The 16,940-nt window shown below is 43.6% G+C and overlaps 1 protein-coding gene across 1 annotated transcript in view; it reads left to right on the top strand.

The window, feature by feature from the left end:
* Positions 1-16,940, top strand: part of CHM (CHM Rab escort protein) — a 99,469-nt gene that overhangs the window by 20,009 nt on the left and 62,520 nt on the right. Inside the window, exons 3-5 of the mRNA XM_063141641.1 lie at positions 2,337-2,409; positions 2,932-3,056; positions 12,421-12,817. Of these exons, the coding sequence (XP_062997711.1) occupies positions 2,337-2,409; positions 2,932-3,056; positions 12,421-12,817 (595 nt within the window). The remainder of the gene's footprint in view (positions 1-2,336; positions 2,410-2,931; positions 3,057-12,420; positions 12,818-16,940) is intronic.

Genomic DNA, 16,940 nt, shown 5'->3' with positions numbered 1-16,940 from the left:
CATTTTGTATGCCGCCTTGGGAACACATCACATTTTGAGAGGCGGCTAATGCATTTCTTAAATAATTTTTTTTTGCATATGATTTAGCAGGTTGCAAACCTCACCTTTCTTTCTTTCTTTCGTGGGGAGTGGTAGACAGCCCTGGATTTATTAATTTATTATTATTATTATTATTATTATTATTATTATTTATTTATTTATTTATATAGCACCATCAATGTACATGGTGCTGTACAGAGTAAAACAGTGAATAGCAAGACTCTGCCGCATAGGCTTACAATCTAATAAAATCATAGTAAAACAATAAGGAGGGGAAGAGAATGCCAACAGGCACAGGGTAGGGTAAGCAGGCACAGGGTAGGGTAAAACTAACAGTATAAAGTCCGCACAACATCAAGTTTTAAAAGCTTTAGGAAAAAGAAAAGTTTTTAGTTGAGCTTTAGTTGAGCTTTATTAATTTATTTTTTTTATATACCACCCCATAGACGAAGTTCTCTGGGCGGTTTACAAAAGTTTTAAACGACAACAGTTCTGGGGTCAATTAAAAAACAAACTTAGCATATGTTGTTAAATGCTATTAAATGCCTGGGAGAAGACTTGGCGCCAAAAAGATAACAATGTTGGCGCCAGGCGAGCCTCATCGGGGAGATCATTCCACAGTCGGGGGGCCACCACTGAAAAGGCCCTCTCCCTTGTTGCCATCCTCCGAGCTTCCCTCGGAGTAGGCACTCGGAGGAGGATCTTAGATGTTGAGCGCAGTGTATGGGTAGGTTCATGTCGGGAGAGGCGTTCCATCAGGTATTGTGGTCCCAAGCTGTGTAAGGCTTTATAGGTTAAAACCAGCACCTTGAATTGGGCTCAGAAACGTATAGGCAGCCAATGCAAGCGGGCCAGAATCAGTGTTATATGTTCGAACCTTCTGGTTCCAGTTATCAATCTGGATGAAGGAGACCACCTCTTCAGAGGCGCTTCGAGAGGCGCTGTCCAAAATTTGCAAGCTGCACCACCCATGTGTTGCTGTAGCACCCTCTCCCTGCAAATAATCTTGGATTTTCAACCTCACCCAGTTTAAGAGTAGGTTAATGGTGGAAACTGAATTAGGACAAGAAGAAACCTGGGCGCCTCTCCCCTTTTCTTGACCCAAGAGCAGTGTCCAATTTAGATGCCAACTGCTGTTCTCGAATATGTAGGCAACTTGCAAATGGTTAAGTGTAACAAATGCTGTTCTGATCTTCCCTTATATTTCAGTTTTGCAAAGAGTGTTGAGAAATATGTCAGTGAAAATAAAAGAGAATTATTACAAAATTATATGGAGGTGGTACCTAACCCCGGTTAGATTAAATAAGATAAATAAGCAGCATTCAGCAAATTGTTGGAGAGGTTGTGGGGAAAAAGGAACATATTTACATATGTGGTGGGAATGTAAATATGTGCAAAAGTTGGGTGTTTTCTGAGATTGAAGAAATTGTTGGAATGAAGATAGAAGAAACACCAAGAGTTGTATTACTCTCACTATATGAAGATTTAAATTGTAGAAAAGAAATTAAGGAATTGATAATGAATTTGCTGACTGCAGCAAGGTTGATTGTAGCTAGGAACTGGAAGATTCAAGGGGATTATTGTATTGAAGAGTGGTATAAAGAAATATGGGAGATTGCTATTAACGATAAATTAACATGTAACATTAAAGTGAGAAGAGGTATAGCAAAAACGAACGATTTTGAGGAAATTTGGAAACAGTTCCTAATATTTGTGTTTTCTAAGGGAAGTGGGAAACCACCAGCAGAAGAGGTGTTAAGATTTTGGAAACAGGAATGATCCCGAAGGGAAGGGGGAGCACTTGTTATTATGTTGAATTATGTTGGATTATGTTATGATAAAGCATTATATGTTAATAATTATATATTCAAGTAATTTGTTAGGTATTGGTATGTTAGTTGTTATGTTTTATGTAGTAATAAATAAATAAAAAATTTTTAAAAAATCAGTTTTGCAATTGTTACCCCCTTTTTTGGTCTTGTTTTGAAGCTAGAGAAAATAGCAAACATTTTTTAAAACATACGGAATTTTATATTAAAGAACACACCCAAGACATAGACATAAATTCTACTAGTGCAACATTTACATGAAATTAAGACTATTTCTATATAAATTTGTATGAGATTGAATTGTGTGCTTGCTTGCTTTTATTCTCTTCTGATCCTGTGCAAATATGTAAGCTTCATAGCTAGGATGACATCCTTACTTTGGATAAATGCAATAGAGCCCTTGAAAAAATGAATGTTTGCTGAGCTGGTCTCTCTCTCCCTCTCTCCCTCTCTCCCTCCACCCCATAGGAGAAATTACTATGGAGGAAATTGGGCAAGTTTCAGTTTCTCAGGATTATTGTCCTGGATAAAAGAAAACCAGGTAAGGAGAAATGATATTGTCTTACTTTAAACATCTAAAGCAGGGGAAGGCAAGTTTTGGGGCCCTGGGCACATTTGGCAATTTGACAATCTGTCCGGGACACTGCCACAAAATGGCTGCCGTGGGGGCGTGGCAAAAGAAAAGTTGCTTGCAGCCTTCCCTGCTGCCCTCGAGGTGTTTTGGACTTCAACTCCCATCAGCCCCTGCTAGCATGACCCATGGTCATGAATGTTTTGATTTGTAGGCTGGAGAGCACCAGGTTGGGGAAGGTTTCTGTAATGAGTCTCCATGAACAAAACTACTTGAGGACCCATGTGCTGTCTGCAGCCTCTCTGCTCTTCTTTCCAGATGTAAAAATGGGCGTCCAACCAAACATACGTTATCTTACACGTGATGGAATTGCGCTATTTATTTCCTCGACTCGGCTTTCAAAATCTTCGGGGGCTGTTTGCTTGTTTTTTAAAACTCCTTTTTTCTTTTAATGCGTTCTTTTAATGTGTTCTTTTTGCGTATTCTTGCAAGGAAAAGGCTGGCGTGAGTGAGGAAAGCCCAGCCTGGAAAGAGCTGATCCTTGAGAACGAAGAAGGCCTTCCCCTTAACAAGGTGGACCAAACCATTCAGCACGTCGAAGATTTCTGCTATGCCAGGTAAGTGTGCAGAGTTTTGCCTCTGGCGCTGGACCCTCTAGCACGGTGGTACCTGCAGGCAGCTCTCTCGGCACATGTGTCTCCTTAATTTTATTTTTATCTTCCTTAAGACTTTTTTAAAAAAACCTGGAAAGCTGGGCGCGCTGCAAAGCGTAGGGCTCCCCTCCAGCACCATTTGCATTTGGCTTGAAATGAGTGGGTTTTTTGTTCACTTTGGAGCTCAGTCCCCAACTCTGCCTTGTATCTAGGTTCTTGGACAAGTTAGTCTTTTAGTCTCACTAGCTTGCTTGTTTTGGGACCAGCCATGTCCCACCATAGTAGCCGTTTTGTGAATTGGTAATCCCCGCCCCCCCCCCAGTCAGCCATTTTGCGAGAGCACTCTCAAAATTCCAAATTTTCCCATCAACCCAAAAAAGTTGGGGACCCCTGATCTTGCTTAGAGGGGGTGGGGTGGGGGTGGGGTGGGGGGAGGCATTTTGAATCTAGTGAGGGCAAAAGTGCCAGCAACATGTTTTTCTTCCATTGTGTGCATGAGCAGGCATGGGATCTTTCCTATACCTTTCCACCTTGGACCCGGTTGAGGAGGGTTGGGGTTCATGTGCCCCAAGCAGCATCCCCAAACATTGCAACCTTTCCTTTTAGCGGAGTTGCTCCAGCCACCTAAAAACATAATCAGTGCCCTGCTGGATCAGACCAAGGGTCCATCTAGTCCAGCACTCTGTTCACACAGTGGCCAACCAGTCATTGGCCAGGGACCAACAAGCAGGACATGGTGCAACAGCACCCTCCCACCCATGTTCCCCAGCAACTGGTGCACTAAGGCTTACTGCCTCAAATACTGGAGGTAGCACACAACCATCAGGGCTAGTAGCCCTTGATAGCCTTCGCCTCCAGGAATTTATCCAACCCCCTTTTAAAGCCATCCGAATTGGTGGCCATCACTACACCTTGTGGCAGTGAGTTCCATAATTTAACTATGCGCTGTCCAAAGAAGTCCTTCCTTTTATCTGTCCTGAATCTAAGTGTGGTCGCACCATAGATTTGTATAAGGGAAGTATGATACTAGCAGTTTTATTCTCAATTCCTTCTCTTATCATGCCTAACACAGAGTTTGCCTTCTCTACAACGCCCGCACGCTGGGTGGACATTTTCATCGAGCTGTCCACCACAATCCCAAGATTTCTTTCTTGTTCAGTCCTGCCAGCTCAGATCCCATTAGGTTATACTTGAAGTTGGGTATTTTTTTGTCCCAACGTGCATCACCTTATACTCACTTATTTATTTATTTATTTATTTATTACATTTTTATACCGCCCAATAGCTGAAGCTCTCTGGGCGGTTCACAAAAATTAAAACCATAATAAAACAAACAATAGGTTAAAAGCACAAATACAAAATACAGTATAAAAAGCACAACCAGGATAAAACCACGCAGCAAAATTGATATAAGATTAAAATACAGAGTTAGAACAGTAAAATTTAAATTTAAGTTAAAATTAAGTGTTAAAATACTGAGAGAATAAAAAGGTCTTCAGCTGGTGACGAAAAGAGTACAGTGTAGGTGCCAGGCGGACCTCTCTGGGGAGCTCATTCCACAACCGGGGTGCCACAGCGGAGAAGGCCCTCCTCCTAGTAGCCACCTGCCTCACTTCCTTTAGCAGGGGCTCACGGAGAAGGGCCCCTGTAGATGATCTTAAGGTCCGGGCAGGTACATATGGGAGGAGGCGTTCCTTCAAATAACCTGGCCCCAAACCGTTTAGGGCTTTAAATGTCAATACCAGCACTTTGAATCGCTCCCGGATCTGGACTGGCAGCCAATGAAGTTGTAAAAGGACTGGCGTAATGTGATCTCGCCGGTCTTACACTGAACCACATCTGGCATTTGGACGCCCACTCTCTCAGCTTGGAGAGATCCCTTTGGAGTTCTTCACAGTCCCTTTGTGTTATTTTAACAACCTTAAATAATTTGGTGTTGTCGGCAAACTTGGCCACTTCACCTGATCCTTTTGATTACTCTTTTCTCCTCCCCTTTTCCAAAACGTACAATATCCTTCCAACCGCAGCTTGGCTGTTTAACACCTGATTTGTCTCTTTGCCTTGAATAAGTATTATTAGATTTAATGTTTTTAGTGTATCTAAAAATAAATTGTGTTTTATTTGTTTTTTGAAAAAGCTCCTTTTAGCAACTTAACGTTTGAGATCACAGTGATTCTGACAGCTTACATGCTTTGATTAGTTTTTGCCATTGTTGCTTAACTTCCCTGAACTCCTATGAAGTTGCTATTAAACATTTATTTTGCAAGAATAAAAACAGCTGGGTAGCAGCGGTAATATAGTGCGCATAGCCGAAATGAATGGCCACAGAACAAAATGCATCCATCAAAGGGGAGGAATACCATCTCCGCAACAAGCAGTATTGGGGGGGGGGGGGGGAAGGCAAATGGGTGAAAAAATAAATCGTGAACACCTGTGCTGCATAAATTAACCAGCTGGTTGGCAATTTTTCTTTTGACCTATCGGAAGGGGTGGCTGTTACGAGGCATTAATAAGACACATTGGCTTTGAGGGATCCTTTTGTTAGTACCATTAATGAATGAATGACGCTAGATAATGTTCAGAATTTACACCACAATTTGTGCTGCAGATGTATCCTTTTTGTGAATTAGTATTACCAAAAGGAGGGGAGGGGTATGCACAAAGTTTAAATCTTTGTGCATACCCCTGTCTGCACAAAGATTTAAACTTGAAGTGTTTTCTTTTTTCTACTCACATTTTTTTATATATATAGCCACAGTTGTCCTGTTTGAAAATTACGTTTTTTCCAAGAAATATTCTGGTGGTAATAAAGTGTCTGGGAATTTCTCAGATTAAGAGTCTAAATTCAGAAGGATTAGTTGGATATTTATTTTTTAACCCACTGAAGTTGGTGTTAAATATTAGCCATAAAAGAATACAGCTAATTTCTCATTTTTTGCTGTGACCTTTATAGACTGATCCTAGACACTTGGAAATGCATCCCACTGAATTCAGTAGAAGTTACTTTTCAGGAAGCAGGTATAGCACTGCATCTTGGTAAAATTTCAGCACTTCCAGTGAGTCAGTGTGGTGTAGTGGTTTAGAGAAGGTTTAGGCAACCTGGTGCCCTCTGGATGTTTTAGACTACAACTCTGCTAAGCTCCAACCAGCATGGCCAATAGTCAGCGATTCTGAGAGTTGTAGTCCAGAACAGCTGGAGGGCACCAGGGGCAGTATCCAAAGGGAGTTCCAAGTAAACCAGGGGCAGCATCCAAAGGTAGTCCTACATAAACCAAGGGCGGTATCCAAAGGTAGTCCTACATAAACCAAGGGCGGCATCCAAAGGTAGTCCTACATAAACCAGGGGCGGCATCCAAAGGTAGTCCTACATAAACCAGGGGTGGCATCCAAAGGTAGTCCTACATAAACCAGGGGCGGTATCCAAAGGTAGTCCTACATAAACCAGGGGCAGCATCCTAAGGTCCTGTGTAAACCAGGGGCAGCATCCAAAGGTCGTCCTACATAAACCAGGGGCAGCATCCTAAGGTCCTGTGTAAACCAGGGGCAGTATCCAAAGGTAGTCTTACATAAACCAGGGGCAGTATCCAAAGGTAGTCTTACATAAACCAGGGGCAGTATCCAAAGGTAGCCCTACATAAACCAGGGGCAGCATCCAAAGGTTGTCCTACATAAACCAGGGGCAGCATCCAAAGGTTGTCCTACATAAACCAGGGGCAGCATCCAAAGGTCGTCCTACATAAACCAGGGGCAGCATCCAAAGGTCATCCTACATAAACCAGGGGCAGCATCCTAAGGTCCTGTGTAAACCAGGGGCAGTATCCAAAGGTCATCGTACATAAACCAGGGGCAGTATCCAAAGGTAGTCCTACATAAACCAAGGGCGGCATCCAAAGGTAGTCCTACATAAACCAGGGGCGGCATCCAAAGGTAGTCCTACATAAACCAGGGGTGGCATCCAAAGGTAGTCCTACATAAACCAGGGGCGGTATCCAAAGGTAGTCCTACATAAACCAGGGGCAGCATCCTAAGGTCCTGTGTAAACCAGGGGCAGCATCCAAAGGTCGTCCTACATAAACCAGGGGCAGCATCCTAAGGTCCTGTGTAAACCAGGGGCAGTATCCAAAGGTAGTCTTACATAAACCAGGGGCAGTATCCAAAGGTAGTCTTACATAAACCAGGGGCAGTATCCAAAGGTAGCCCTACATAAACCAGGGGCAGCATCCAAAGGTTGTCCTACATAAACCAGGGGCAGCATCCAAAGGTTGTCCTACATAAACCAGGGGCAGCATCCAAAGGTCGTCCTACATAAACCAGGGGCAGCATCCAAAGGTCATCCTACATAAACCAGGGGCAGCATCCTAAGGTCCTGTGTAAACCAGGGGCAGTATCCAAAGGTCATCGTACATAAACCAGGGGCAGTATCCAAAGGTCGTCCTACATAAACCAGGGGCAGCATCCTAAGGTCCTGTGTAAACCAGGGGCAGTATCCAAAGGTAGTGTTATATAAACCAGGCCCATTCACTTCAGTGTGTCTACACTGAGTAGGCCTACCATTGGATGCTGCCCCAGATTGCCTACTGCTGGTTTAAAGTGTCTGATATAGACCACGGAGACCTGAGTTCAATTCCCTGCTTAGACATAAAGCTGACTGGGTGGCCTTAGGCCTGTCTCTCAGCTTAACGTACCTCGCAGGGTTGTTGTGAGGATAGTGAGGTCACACATATTTATGTATGCCCCCTGAGCTCACTAGAGGAAAGATGGAAATCAGGTAGTAGTGTTTTATGCCAGGGGAGCACATACAGGACAAAACTTTATATCGTATACGTTATAACAGGGTAACGTATTTCAGTGGTTCTGTATGCGCAGTTGCTAATGCAGAAGAGAAGGTGCCTTTTGCTCGTTCACACATGTGCTGTGGGAAGAGATGGAAGAAATCCGTTTTCATCAGGGTGCTTTAAAGAAGGGGTACAGAGATGTGTTTTCCCCACTTCAATGCGTGTTTAATATGTGTAGGCAGTGACTCAAAACCGCTTGTGAATATAGAAATCGCGAGCTCTGAAAAAGCATGATACGCTTCGGGATTGACTTCCGTGTCAAAACGGAGGCTCCAGGCGGAGTCTTCAGGGGAGCTCATTGTTTCCCCCTTTTATATGAAAAGTGATAAAACTCATAGGAAAATAGGACGTGGCCTCACATTCAGCCAGACCCTTGATCCATCTAGCCCAGTATTGTCGACACTGACTGGCAGCAGGGCCTCTCCAGGGTTTCAGGCCGGAGATTTTCCAGCCCTACCTGGAGATGTCAGGGATTGAATTTGTGAGCTTCTGCATTATTACTATTATTATTTTTATTTATTTATTTATTAATATAGCGCCATCAGTGTACATGGTGCTGTACAGAGTAAAGCAATAAAATAGCAAAACCCTGCCGCATAGGCTTACATTCTAATAAAATCATAATAAAACAATAAGAAGGGGAAGAGAATGCACCAAACAGGCACACAGGTAGAGTAAAACAGTATAAAAATAAGATCAAAATCAAGTTTTAAAAGCTTTTAGCTGAGCTTTAAAAGCTGCAATTGAACTTGTAGTTCGCAAATGTTCTGGAAGAGCGTTCCAGGTGTAAGGGGCAGCGGAGGAAAATGGACGAAGCCGAGCAAGGGAAGGAGAGACCCTTGGGCAGGCGAGAAACGTGGCATCAGAGGAGCGAAGAGCACGAGCGGGGCAATAGTGTGAGATGAGAGAGGAGAGATAGGAAGGAGCTAGACTGTGAAACGCTTTGTAGGTCAACAGAAGTTTATATTGGATTCTGAGGTGAATTGGAAGCTTGCATCCAAAGTAGGTGCTCCACAGCTGAACTGCAGCCTGTTCCTTAAAATTTTAGGGAGCCCACAGGCTGTATGTTACAGGGGCCCAAAACGACACATGACTTCCACGATCAGATTTACTGACTTTTAAAAGCAAAACTTTAAAAACAGCAACTGCTGTGGGGATCAGGGCGACACCAAGAGGAGAAGAGGTGTTTACCATTGCCTGCTGCTCCATTTCTCCCTGCTATTGCATCCAGTGGGGAGAAATGACTGGGATAATTATTTATATAGGGCCATCTATGCATTTGGCTCCCAGAGAACAGGTTTGTCAGGTCCTTACCCCGAGGGGCTTAGAAACTAAAAATAGACAGCAGGAAAAACAACAGAGTAAAGGGTGGGAAATGAAAGCAGGAATAAACAGAATGATTACAATGGGCAATTATTTCAATTACACATACTTTGGCTTAGTTGCAGAAATTTATTTATTTTATTAAGGGCCTCATAACATAAATTTCTCTAGCTGTTTTACAATTAAAAACAACTAATGACGGTAATGATTATAATGATGATGATACCGATAAAATTGCAATCAAATCAACAGTATAAAATTTAATGCGCCAGCACAGCATAAAACGTAATAGGAGGTATAAGGGGTCAAATCACAGGGCAGTTACCACTGAAATAATGAAACTCAAATTCTGAAATGTTTTTGAAGGCTTTGAAAGGCTGGGAGAGCAAGGAAGCTTTTGCTTGGCACCCAAAAGGTAGGAGGTCGCAGCGTGGGTGTAGGTGCCAATATGGTGATTTGGACTAGAGGGGTTGTTCCAAAGGCGTCCAAGAAGAAGTGAGTTCTGAAGATGGATTTGAGAGTTATAGGAGGGGGTAGTGGTCACATGGAGGCGTTGTGAGGATGGTACCAATGGTACCTATCTTTTACGTCTCTCCCCCCACCGCCTCCGGCATGGCTAATAGCAGCTTTTGGGTAAGGGGTGCCTTTGAGCAAGGAAAATGGAGGTGAAAGGATTATATTAGGGGAGGCAATCTTTTCAGGCCTGCGTTTCGAAGAAGAGTCCTGGGTGATAACACAAATTGCCATGGGGTGGCGGCGGTAAAATGTTGGGAGAACCCCTCCTTTCTGGATTTTCACTTTTCTTGCTCCCTACTTTTCTGGATTCTCACTTTTCTTGCTCCCCACTTTGTGGATTCTCAATTTTCTTGCTCCCCACTTTGTGGATTCTCACTTTTCTTGCTCCCCACTTTGTGGATTCTCAATTTTCTTGCTCCCCACTTTGTGGATTCTCACTTTTCTTGCTCCCCACTTTGTGGATTCTCACTTTTCTTGCTCCCCACTTTGTGGATTCTCATTTTTCTTGCTCCCCACTTTGTGGATTCTCATTTTTCTTGCTCCTCACTTTGTGAATTCTCACTTTTCTTGCTCCCCACTTTGTGGATTCTCATTTTTCTTGCTCCTCACTTTGTGAATTCTCACTTTTCTTGCTCCCCACTTTGTGGATTCTCACTTTTCTTGCTCCCCACTTTCTGGATTCTCACTTTTCTTGCTCCCTACTTTTCTGGATTCTCACTTTTCTTGCTCCCCACTTTGTGGATTCTCAATTTTCTTGCTCCCCACTTTGTGGATTCTCACTTTTCTTGCTCCCCACTTTGTGGATTCTCACTTTTCTTGCTCCCCACTTTGTGGATTCTCATTTTTCTTGCTCCCCACTTTGTGGATTCTCATTTTTCTTGCTCCTCACTTTGTGAATTCTCACTTTTCTTGCTCCCCACTTTGTGGATTCTCACTTTTCTTGCTCCCCACTTTGTGGATTCTCACTTTTCTTGCTCCCTACTTTTCTGGATTCTCACTTTTCTTGCTCCCCACTTTGTGGATTCTCATTTTTCTTGCTCCTCACTTTGTGAATTCTCACTTCACTTGCCTTCCCCTCCAGACATTTTTTTTCTGTTGCAAACGGGTGGAGGACAGGAAAGCCCACCCACCCCACCAAGGGCCCTGTTGCCCCAAAGGTTCTGGTGGGGGTGGGCTTCCTCCACCCAAGCCGATTTTCAGCAGGGGGCACTTTCCCTTCCTGGAGTGAGATCATTCCATTGAGACAGGAAAAAGCTGGACGTGGGCATGCTCTGGGATCTTGGTGGGTGCTAGTATGGCCGCGTGTGCCGTGTTGCCGTGCCCTGGATTACATTTCCTTACTCTGCATCAATATCCTAATCCAATTCATGCCCCATCCTTGAAGTTGCAGCTCTGTTAAAATAAACTAAAACTGATGTAGGGAAATCTAGTCATTGGTGTCCACTGTTGCGTGTAGCTTGACTAGATTCAACGTTGCTTGCACCAAACTTGCCAAAATAAGCCCTTGAGGTGACAATTCTGGAATTGACCTGGGCCTGGTAACGTGATGAGCTTTTATTTCGGCCTAGCTCATTCCAGGCTCTCTCTTGTAAATGTAGCCTGGCTGCTAATTAGATCAGAGATAGACATGAGAGGACCTAAAGGGGGGGGAATTAAATAGCTTTTACCTCTGGCAACTGCAGAAATGCTGCCTTTTCTTGAGAGCTACTGAAGTTTTGCTGGTGTTTCAGATCACCTTTTAAATCACAGTTCATTAGTTGTCGGCTAAGCTTAAAACATTTACTTGGTGGATTAATGGCTAAGTGGTTTCGAGATAAAAAGATAATGCAAAATTGTTCCTGAACTTTTCCTCCCCCCTCCCCCACTAATGATGACACTGATTTGATTCATCTCTGTTGGTAGCATAAACTTGAATACCCCAGTTCAAAGTACTAGTTGCAGAGGTAGGTTGCCTTGAAGTTGAAGATTAAAACGGAAGATGAGCTTAAATGTGGAGTGTAACCTTAGAAGGAGAATGTTAAGGATTTTGCCATTAAGAAAAAGAAAGGGGGTCGCTGAAGACTTGTTGCATGTGCTGACCTCACTCTTTTGACCCACATACCTTTATCGTGACAGGTAGTCACAGGATTAATTGTTACAGCAGCAAGATTTTAAAGCATGCCTTCATTATATTTCATTTAAAGGCCACAGATCGGACTGGCAAAGATGAAGATAATTTGTGGTTTTATTTCCTGATTATTATTATTTTTAAAAAATCCCCAAAACTTTTAATGATGTTCTAGAGTATGCCTTCGTATGCAGTCCACAGCCCTTCTGTCCATAGTTCTTACCGTGTGATATTCTTTCAGTCAAACTGCCCTTTCACTTCCCTTGCTGAAGCTGTGGAGTTTGTCAATGTTCTGTTACTGGCACTTCTGAGCCCTTTGTGAATGTTCCGTCACTTCAGAGGACTTCAACCAATCAGTGGCTTAGGGGCGGGCCTTTTGCGCCACCTGCCAGTTTCTGTAATTATGTAAATATGTATCATCAGGAATAGATCCTATAAGGTTCTGATAAGCTGGTGAAGTAGGGATTGTTCCCAGCAAGTTGCAAGATAGCTTTGGAGATGAATTTTATTTATTTATTTCTCTCTCTCTCTCTCTCTCTCTAATCAGTCAGGATTCCGCTGAAGATGTGGAAGAAGCTGGTGCCCTGTCCAAATTCTCCGCCTCAGTTCCCTCTGCTTCTGGTGAGGTTGTAGAGGAAGTCTTCACCACCCCGGAGGCTGAGAGTGAGTGTTTTCCATCAGAGGATCAGTCAACGGAGTCCAAAGGTGAAGAAACTTGCCCCCAAAGTGTTGCAGGAAACAATCCAGAGCGTACAACTGAAACGGATGGTGTAGAAGTTACCTCCGTGGAGGAAAAACTCTGTAACGATGCAACATCCAATCAATCGGAAGTAGAAAATATCGAATCTGCATCAATAACAGAAGCCGCAGTTGAACCGGGGAAAATTACTTATTCCCAAATTGTTAAAGACGGGAGGCGCTTTAATATTGATTTAATTTCTAAGGTAGGGAACTTGCTGAGTGTGTTTTTCTGTCCATCTATCTATATATTTAAAAATGGTTCATTAAAAATCTTCCTTTGGAAGCTTCAAAGGCTAAACAAGATAATTATGATGTTATTGAGACCCAGAATTCTGTTCTCTCAGGAGCATAGGTTGCTTTACAAAAGAGCCTTTGGAAATTATTTAAAGACGTGCACACGTTCTTTTTTTTTTAATAAAAAAAGTGGAACAAGGCTAAAATACCAACTAAAAGCACATTTTGATCAGGATATAAAGGCCATCTTACTTCTTGAACGAGGTGGTTCTTGAACTTTTGGAATGATACTTTTTGCCAATCAAGTATTGGGGTTTTAGTTTTGTTTTCCAGAGAGAACCATTGAGACCTGTTGTCTTTGAATTTAATATTTGATTTTTTTGGGGGGGGGGATGTATTTCAAGGAAATAAGAATATTACTATCTGTCTTAGTGTACTGACTGCCTACTCTGTGGTTATGGTTAGAGAAATGATAATTGCAGGATGAATAATTAATTGGTAGATCAAAGATCTTATAATTAGGTAAGCCAGAACTTGGTATGCACACTTTATACAAAATGGTGCATATCTTTCATTTGCCTTACGCAACCAGATAGAGTTGTGTGTCCCATACCGACTATTATTATTAAATTATTTATTATTTCTTAGCTGCCTTTCTGAAAAAAGACTCAAGGCAACTTAAAACAAAATTAAAACATTCAAAATTTAAAACAGCTGAAAACAATTCTCCACTAAAATAACACCGTCAAAACATCAGTGACAACCATAAACAATTCAATTGCTACATCAAAGTTCCCATCATTTGCCATCAAGTGCCTGTAAATAGAGGAAAGTCTTGACCTGATACCAAAAAGATAGCAACATTGGTGTCAGGCTGCATTGTGAGTGCTGCTTACGGGAGTCAAACACTGAAGAGTCAAGCACACCGCTAATTCTGTGCACCCACAGAGTGGGTACAAGTTTCAAAACAGCAGCTATCAAATTGTCACATGGGAAGCCGCTTTGGAAATTAAGGGGACTTTCAGAGGCACTTTGTGGTATGTGTCAGTGGCTTGCTGGTCAATGGGAAAAGACCTAACTCATTGGGCACACTGAAGCCTTTGGCCATGTATACGGTATAATTCTATGCACGTTTTCTTGGAAGTAATTCCTATTATGGCCAGTGAAATTAACTTCCAGGTAGGTAGGTAGGTGTAGCAGGGGTGGGCAACGTCAGGCCCGTGGGTTAAATCCAGCCTGCTTGGGGTCCCAGTGGCCCTCCCAACTAAAATATGCTAGTATTTTTGATTCCGCCCTTTTGCCTGCATCCTTGCCCACTGTTGGAATGCGTCCCCTGAGAGTTCTGGCTTGGAATTCGTCCCTCACACTGAACGCAGTTCAATACCCCTGATGTATGTAGGATTGCAGTCAATGAGCTTGGAGGGAACCAGAGGTGGTAAAGAGTTAGGTTTCAGAGGAGCACCATTTTAAGGCCTTCTGCTCCTCCGAAGGGGAAGAGCTGGTGTGAGTGAGAAAGAGATGTGGCCCTGGGAAGACAAAACACTGGAGTTAGGGCCTGGTCCATTCAAAGTAAAATGGGAACGTGAGAAGAGCCATGTTGGATCAGACCAAGGGTCCATCTAGTCCAGCATGGCCAACACAGTGGCCAACCAGCTGCCCACAGGAAACTCAAAAGCGGGGCATGAATGCAATGACACCCTCCCATCCATGTTCCTCAGAAAGTGGTGTACGTAGGCATACTGCCTCTGATACTGGAGGTACTACTCTTTCAAAGTTCAATAAAGTTCTCCAGCTCTGGCCTGCCTGCCCCATCATGCCCTGTGATTTTCTTCCTGAGGTTGGGATGGGGCACTGTCCTGATCTGGCAGACCAACTTCCGTCCCTTGCTAGGCCTTGCAGAGTTATCTCCTCATGGCTACGAAGACTTTGAGAATGATGGCACTGCATAAGTAACTTTCTCCAACGGAGCATTGCCTTTTTTCCCCTTTTTTTTAAAGTAAGGTCATCCATCTTGTGCTGGGGTTTTTTACATTCATGTCCTTCCAAGAATGTGTAATAAATTTGTAGCTTATACAAAGTGGGCAAAGGTATTAGACGATTAACTTTTATGGTTTTTAACTTGTAGCCCTTACGAACACATTGCTTTCTGGGATATTGAAGGAATAAGGGCCGTAGTTAAGTTTGGGGGGTCCCAAAATACAGAAAATCATGGAAGAGGAGGTATAAAGAATATTTGCACATTGGATCGATTTCCAGAGGGTAGCCGGGTACTCCAGGTCCAATACCCTTTCAAAAGGAATGGCATATCTATTGTTACGCTCTCTGACATCAGAGCTGAAAATCTAAGACACTTCCTGGTACTGAAGGTGAGAAGTAAATTTAGAAAAGTGCTTAAGGAAGCCCTCCAAACCTATTCAAAGACAACAAGAGGGGTTGGAGCAACAATGAGAGAAAGTGTGTGTGTGTGTGTGTGTCTTAGGGCACCTCTTAAAGACTAACAGATGTATTCTGGCATAAATTTTTGTAGACTATATTTTGTGGATTATCCGATGGATCTGATGAAGAGGGCTCTAGTCCATGAAAGTATGTACAGTTTTGGGGCCTCTAAAAACCATGGCAAGTATGTTCTGCTGGGGAAGTTGGGAGAAGATAACCAGACCCGTCTTCGTGTAGACTACAAGTTGTCTTTGTGTAGTTCTGGAGGGCTCCCATAAGCACTTCTCTCAACTTCCTTCTCAAATTTAGTCCCAGGAAGTGTCTTAGATACTCAGCTCTGACTTCAGCGAGCCAAACAATAGACACGCCAGTCCTTTCGAAAGGGCATTAGGCCTGGAGTAGGCCTTCTCCTTAAGGCTTCCATAATCCTCAGCTCCAGCTGGGCTGGGCTGTTGTTGGCTGCTGTCTTGCTTGAATTCTGTTTGCCAGCAGGCTTGTAGTCCTTTTGATCTGCTCTTCTGCTTCTTCCGGTTCCTTGGCTAGTGTCTCATGGTGTTCTGTTTGTGCATAGGGGCTTTTCAGTGCCCTGTAAGGACTTTCCCCTTCCCAAGGCTGAGACGATTCCCCCTGGAGCAGTACCCCATGGGGCTTACCAAAGGAAACATTGCACTCCTGGAACGTCTTGATGCTCACACAGCAGCAGGAGAGAGTTTGGGCACCATTTCTTCTGCTCCAGGGCTGAATACCCAGGAACTGATGGTGTAAATCTGCCTTCCCTAAACTAATGCCTTCTAAATGTGTTGGACTGCAAGCCCCATCATCCCCAGCTACTGGCCAGTTGTCCCCTCCCAATGGTTGCTTGGAAGGATTTGTGCTTCCTCTGTGACCACTCTCATGTTTTCCTTCTGGCTGGAACCCAGCAGCGAATCCTTCTCGTGGCTTCTGGCTGCTTTGATGGTTGGCTAGAAGCAGCAAGAGAAGAAAAGCATGAATTCTATGTCTCCTCCTGCTTCTGGATTTAGTCTGAAGGAGGTTCTCATGTTCCCCTTCAGACGTGACCTGGCAGTTTGAGAAGCGTGACGCTCCTGCCTCTTCTGTGGCCCGTCTAGAGAAATCTGAAGAGGCGCTTGTGTCCCAGATGCCAGCATTCTGCCTCCCTGTTCTACCCATCCAAGTGGACATGAATATGAACATTTGGGGAAGGTTCAGTCAAAAATGCAGCAGTTATTCCCTATAGAGTCATGGGAACGCTCTTACTTTTTCCCCTTCCCAGTCTGGGATAGTATAAACAGTTTAGTTAAAGTCTTGAACCGATTCGGTGTGATCCTGGCAATAGTTTTAAGCGTTTGGAACCTGCAACAAGATGTTGCAGTCTGTCCCCTCTCTTAAAGAGGAGCGCTCCTTTTCAGGGTTCCAGCCAGCCATTCTCTCCCAGAGTGGTGTAGTGGCTAAAGTGTTGGACTGGGAGCCGGGAGATCCGGGTTCTAGTCCTCTCTCGGCCATGGAAACCCACTGGGTGACTTTGGGCCAGTCACAGACTCTCAGCCCAGCCTACCTCACAGGGTTGTTGTTGTGAGGATAACATAGCGAGGAGGGGATTATATACACCGCCTTGGGTTCGGGTTTCTTGGAGGAAAGAAGGCGGGATATAAATGC

This window comes from Elgaria multicarinata, chromosome 15 (assembly GCF_023053635.1).
Source record: "Elgaria multicarinata webbii isolate HBS135686 ecotype San Diego chromosome 15, rElgMul1.1.pri, whole genome shotgun sequence".
Lineage (NCBI taxonomy): Eukaryota > Metazoa > Chordata > Lepidosauria > Squamata > Anguidae > Elgaria > Elgaria multicarinata.
This window is presented reverse-complemented; position numbering and strand designations above follow the sequence as displayed.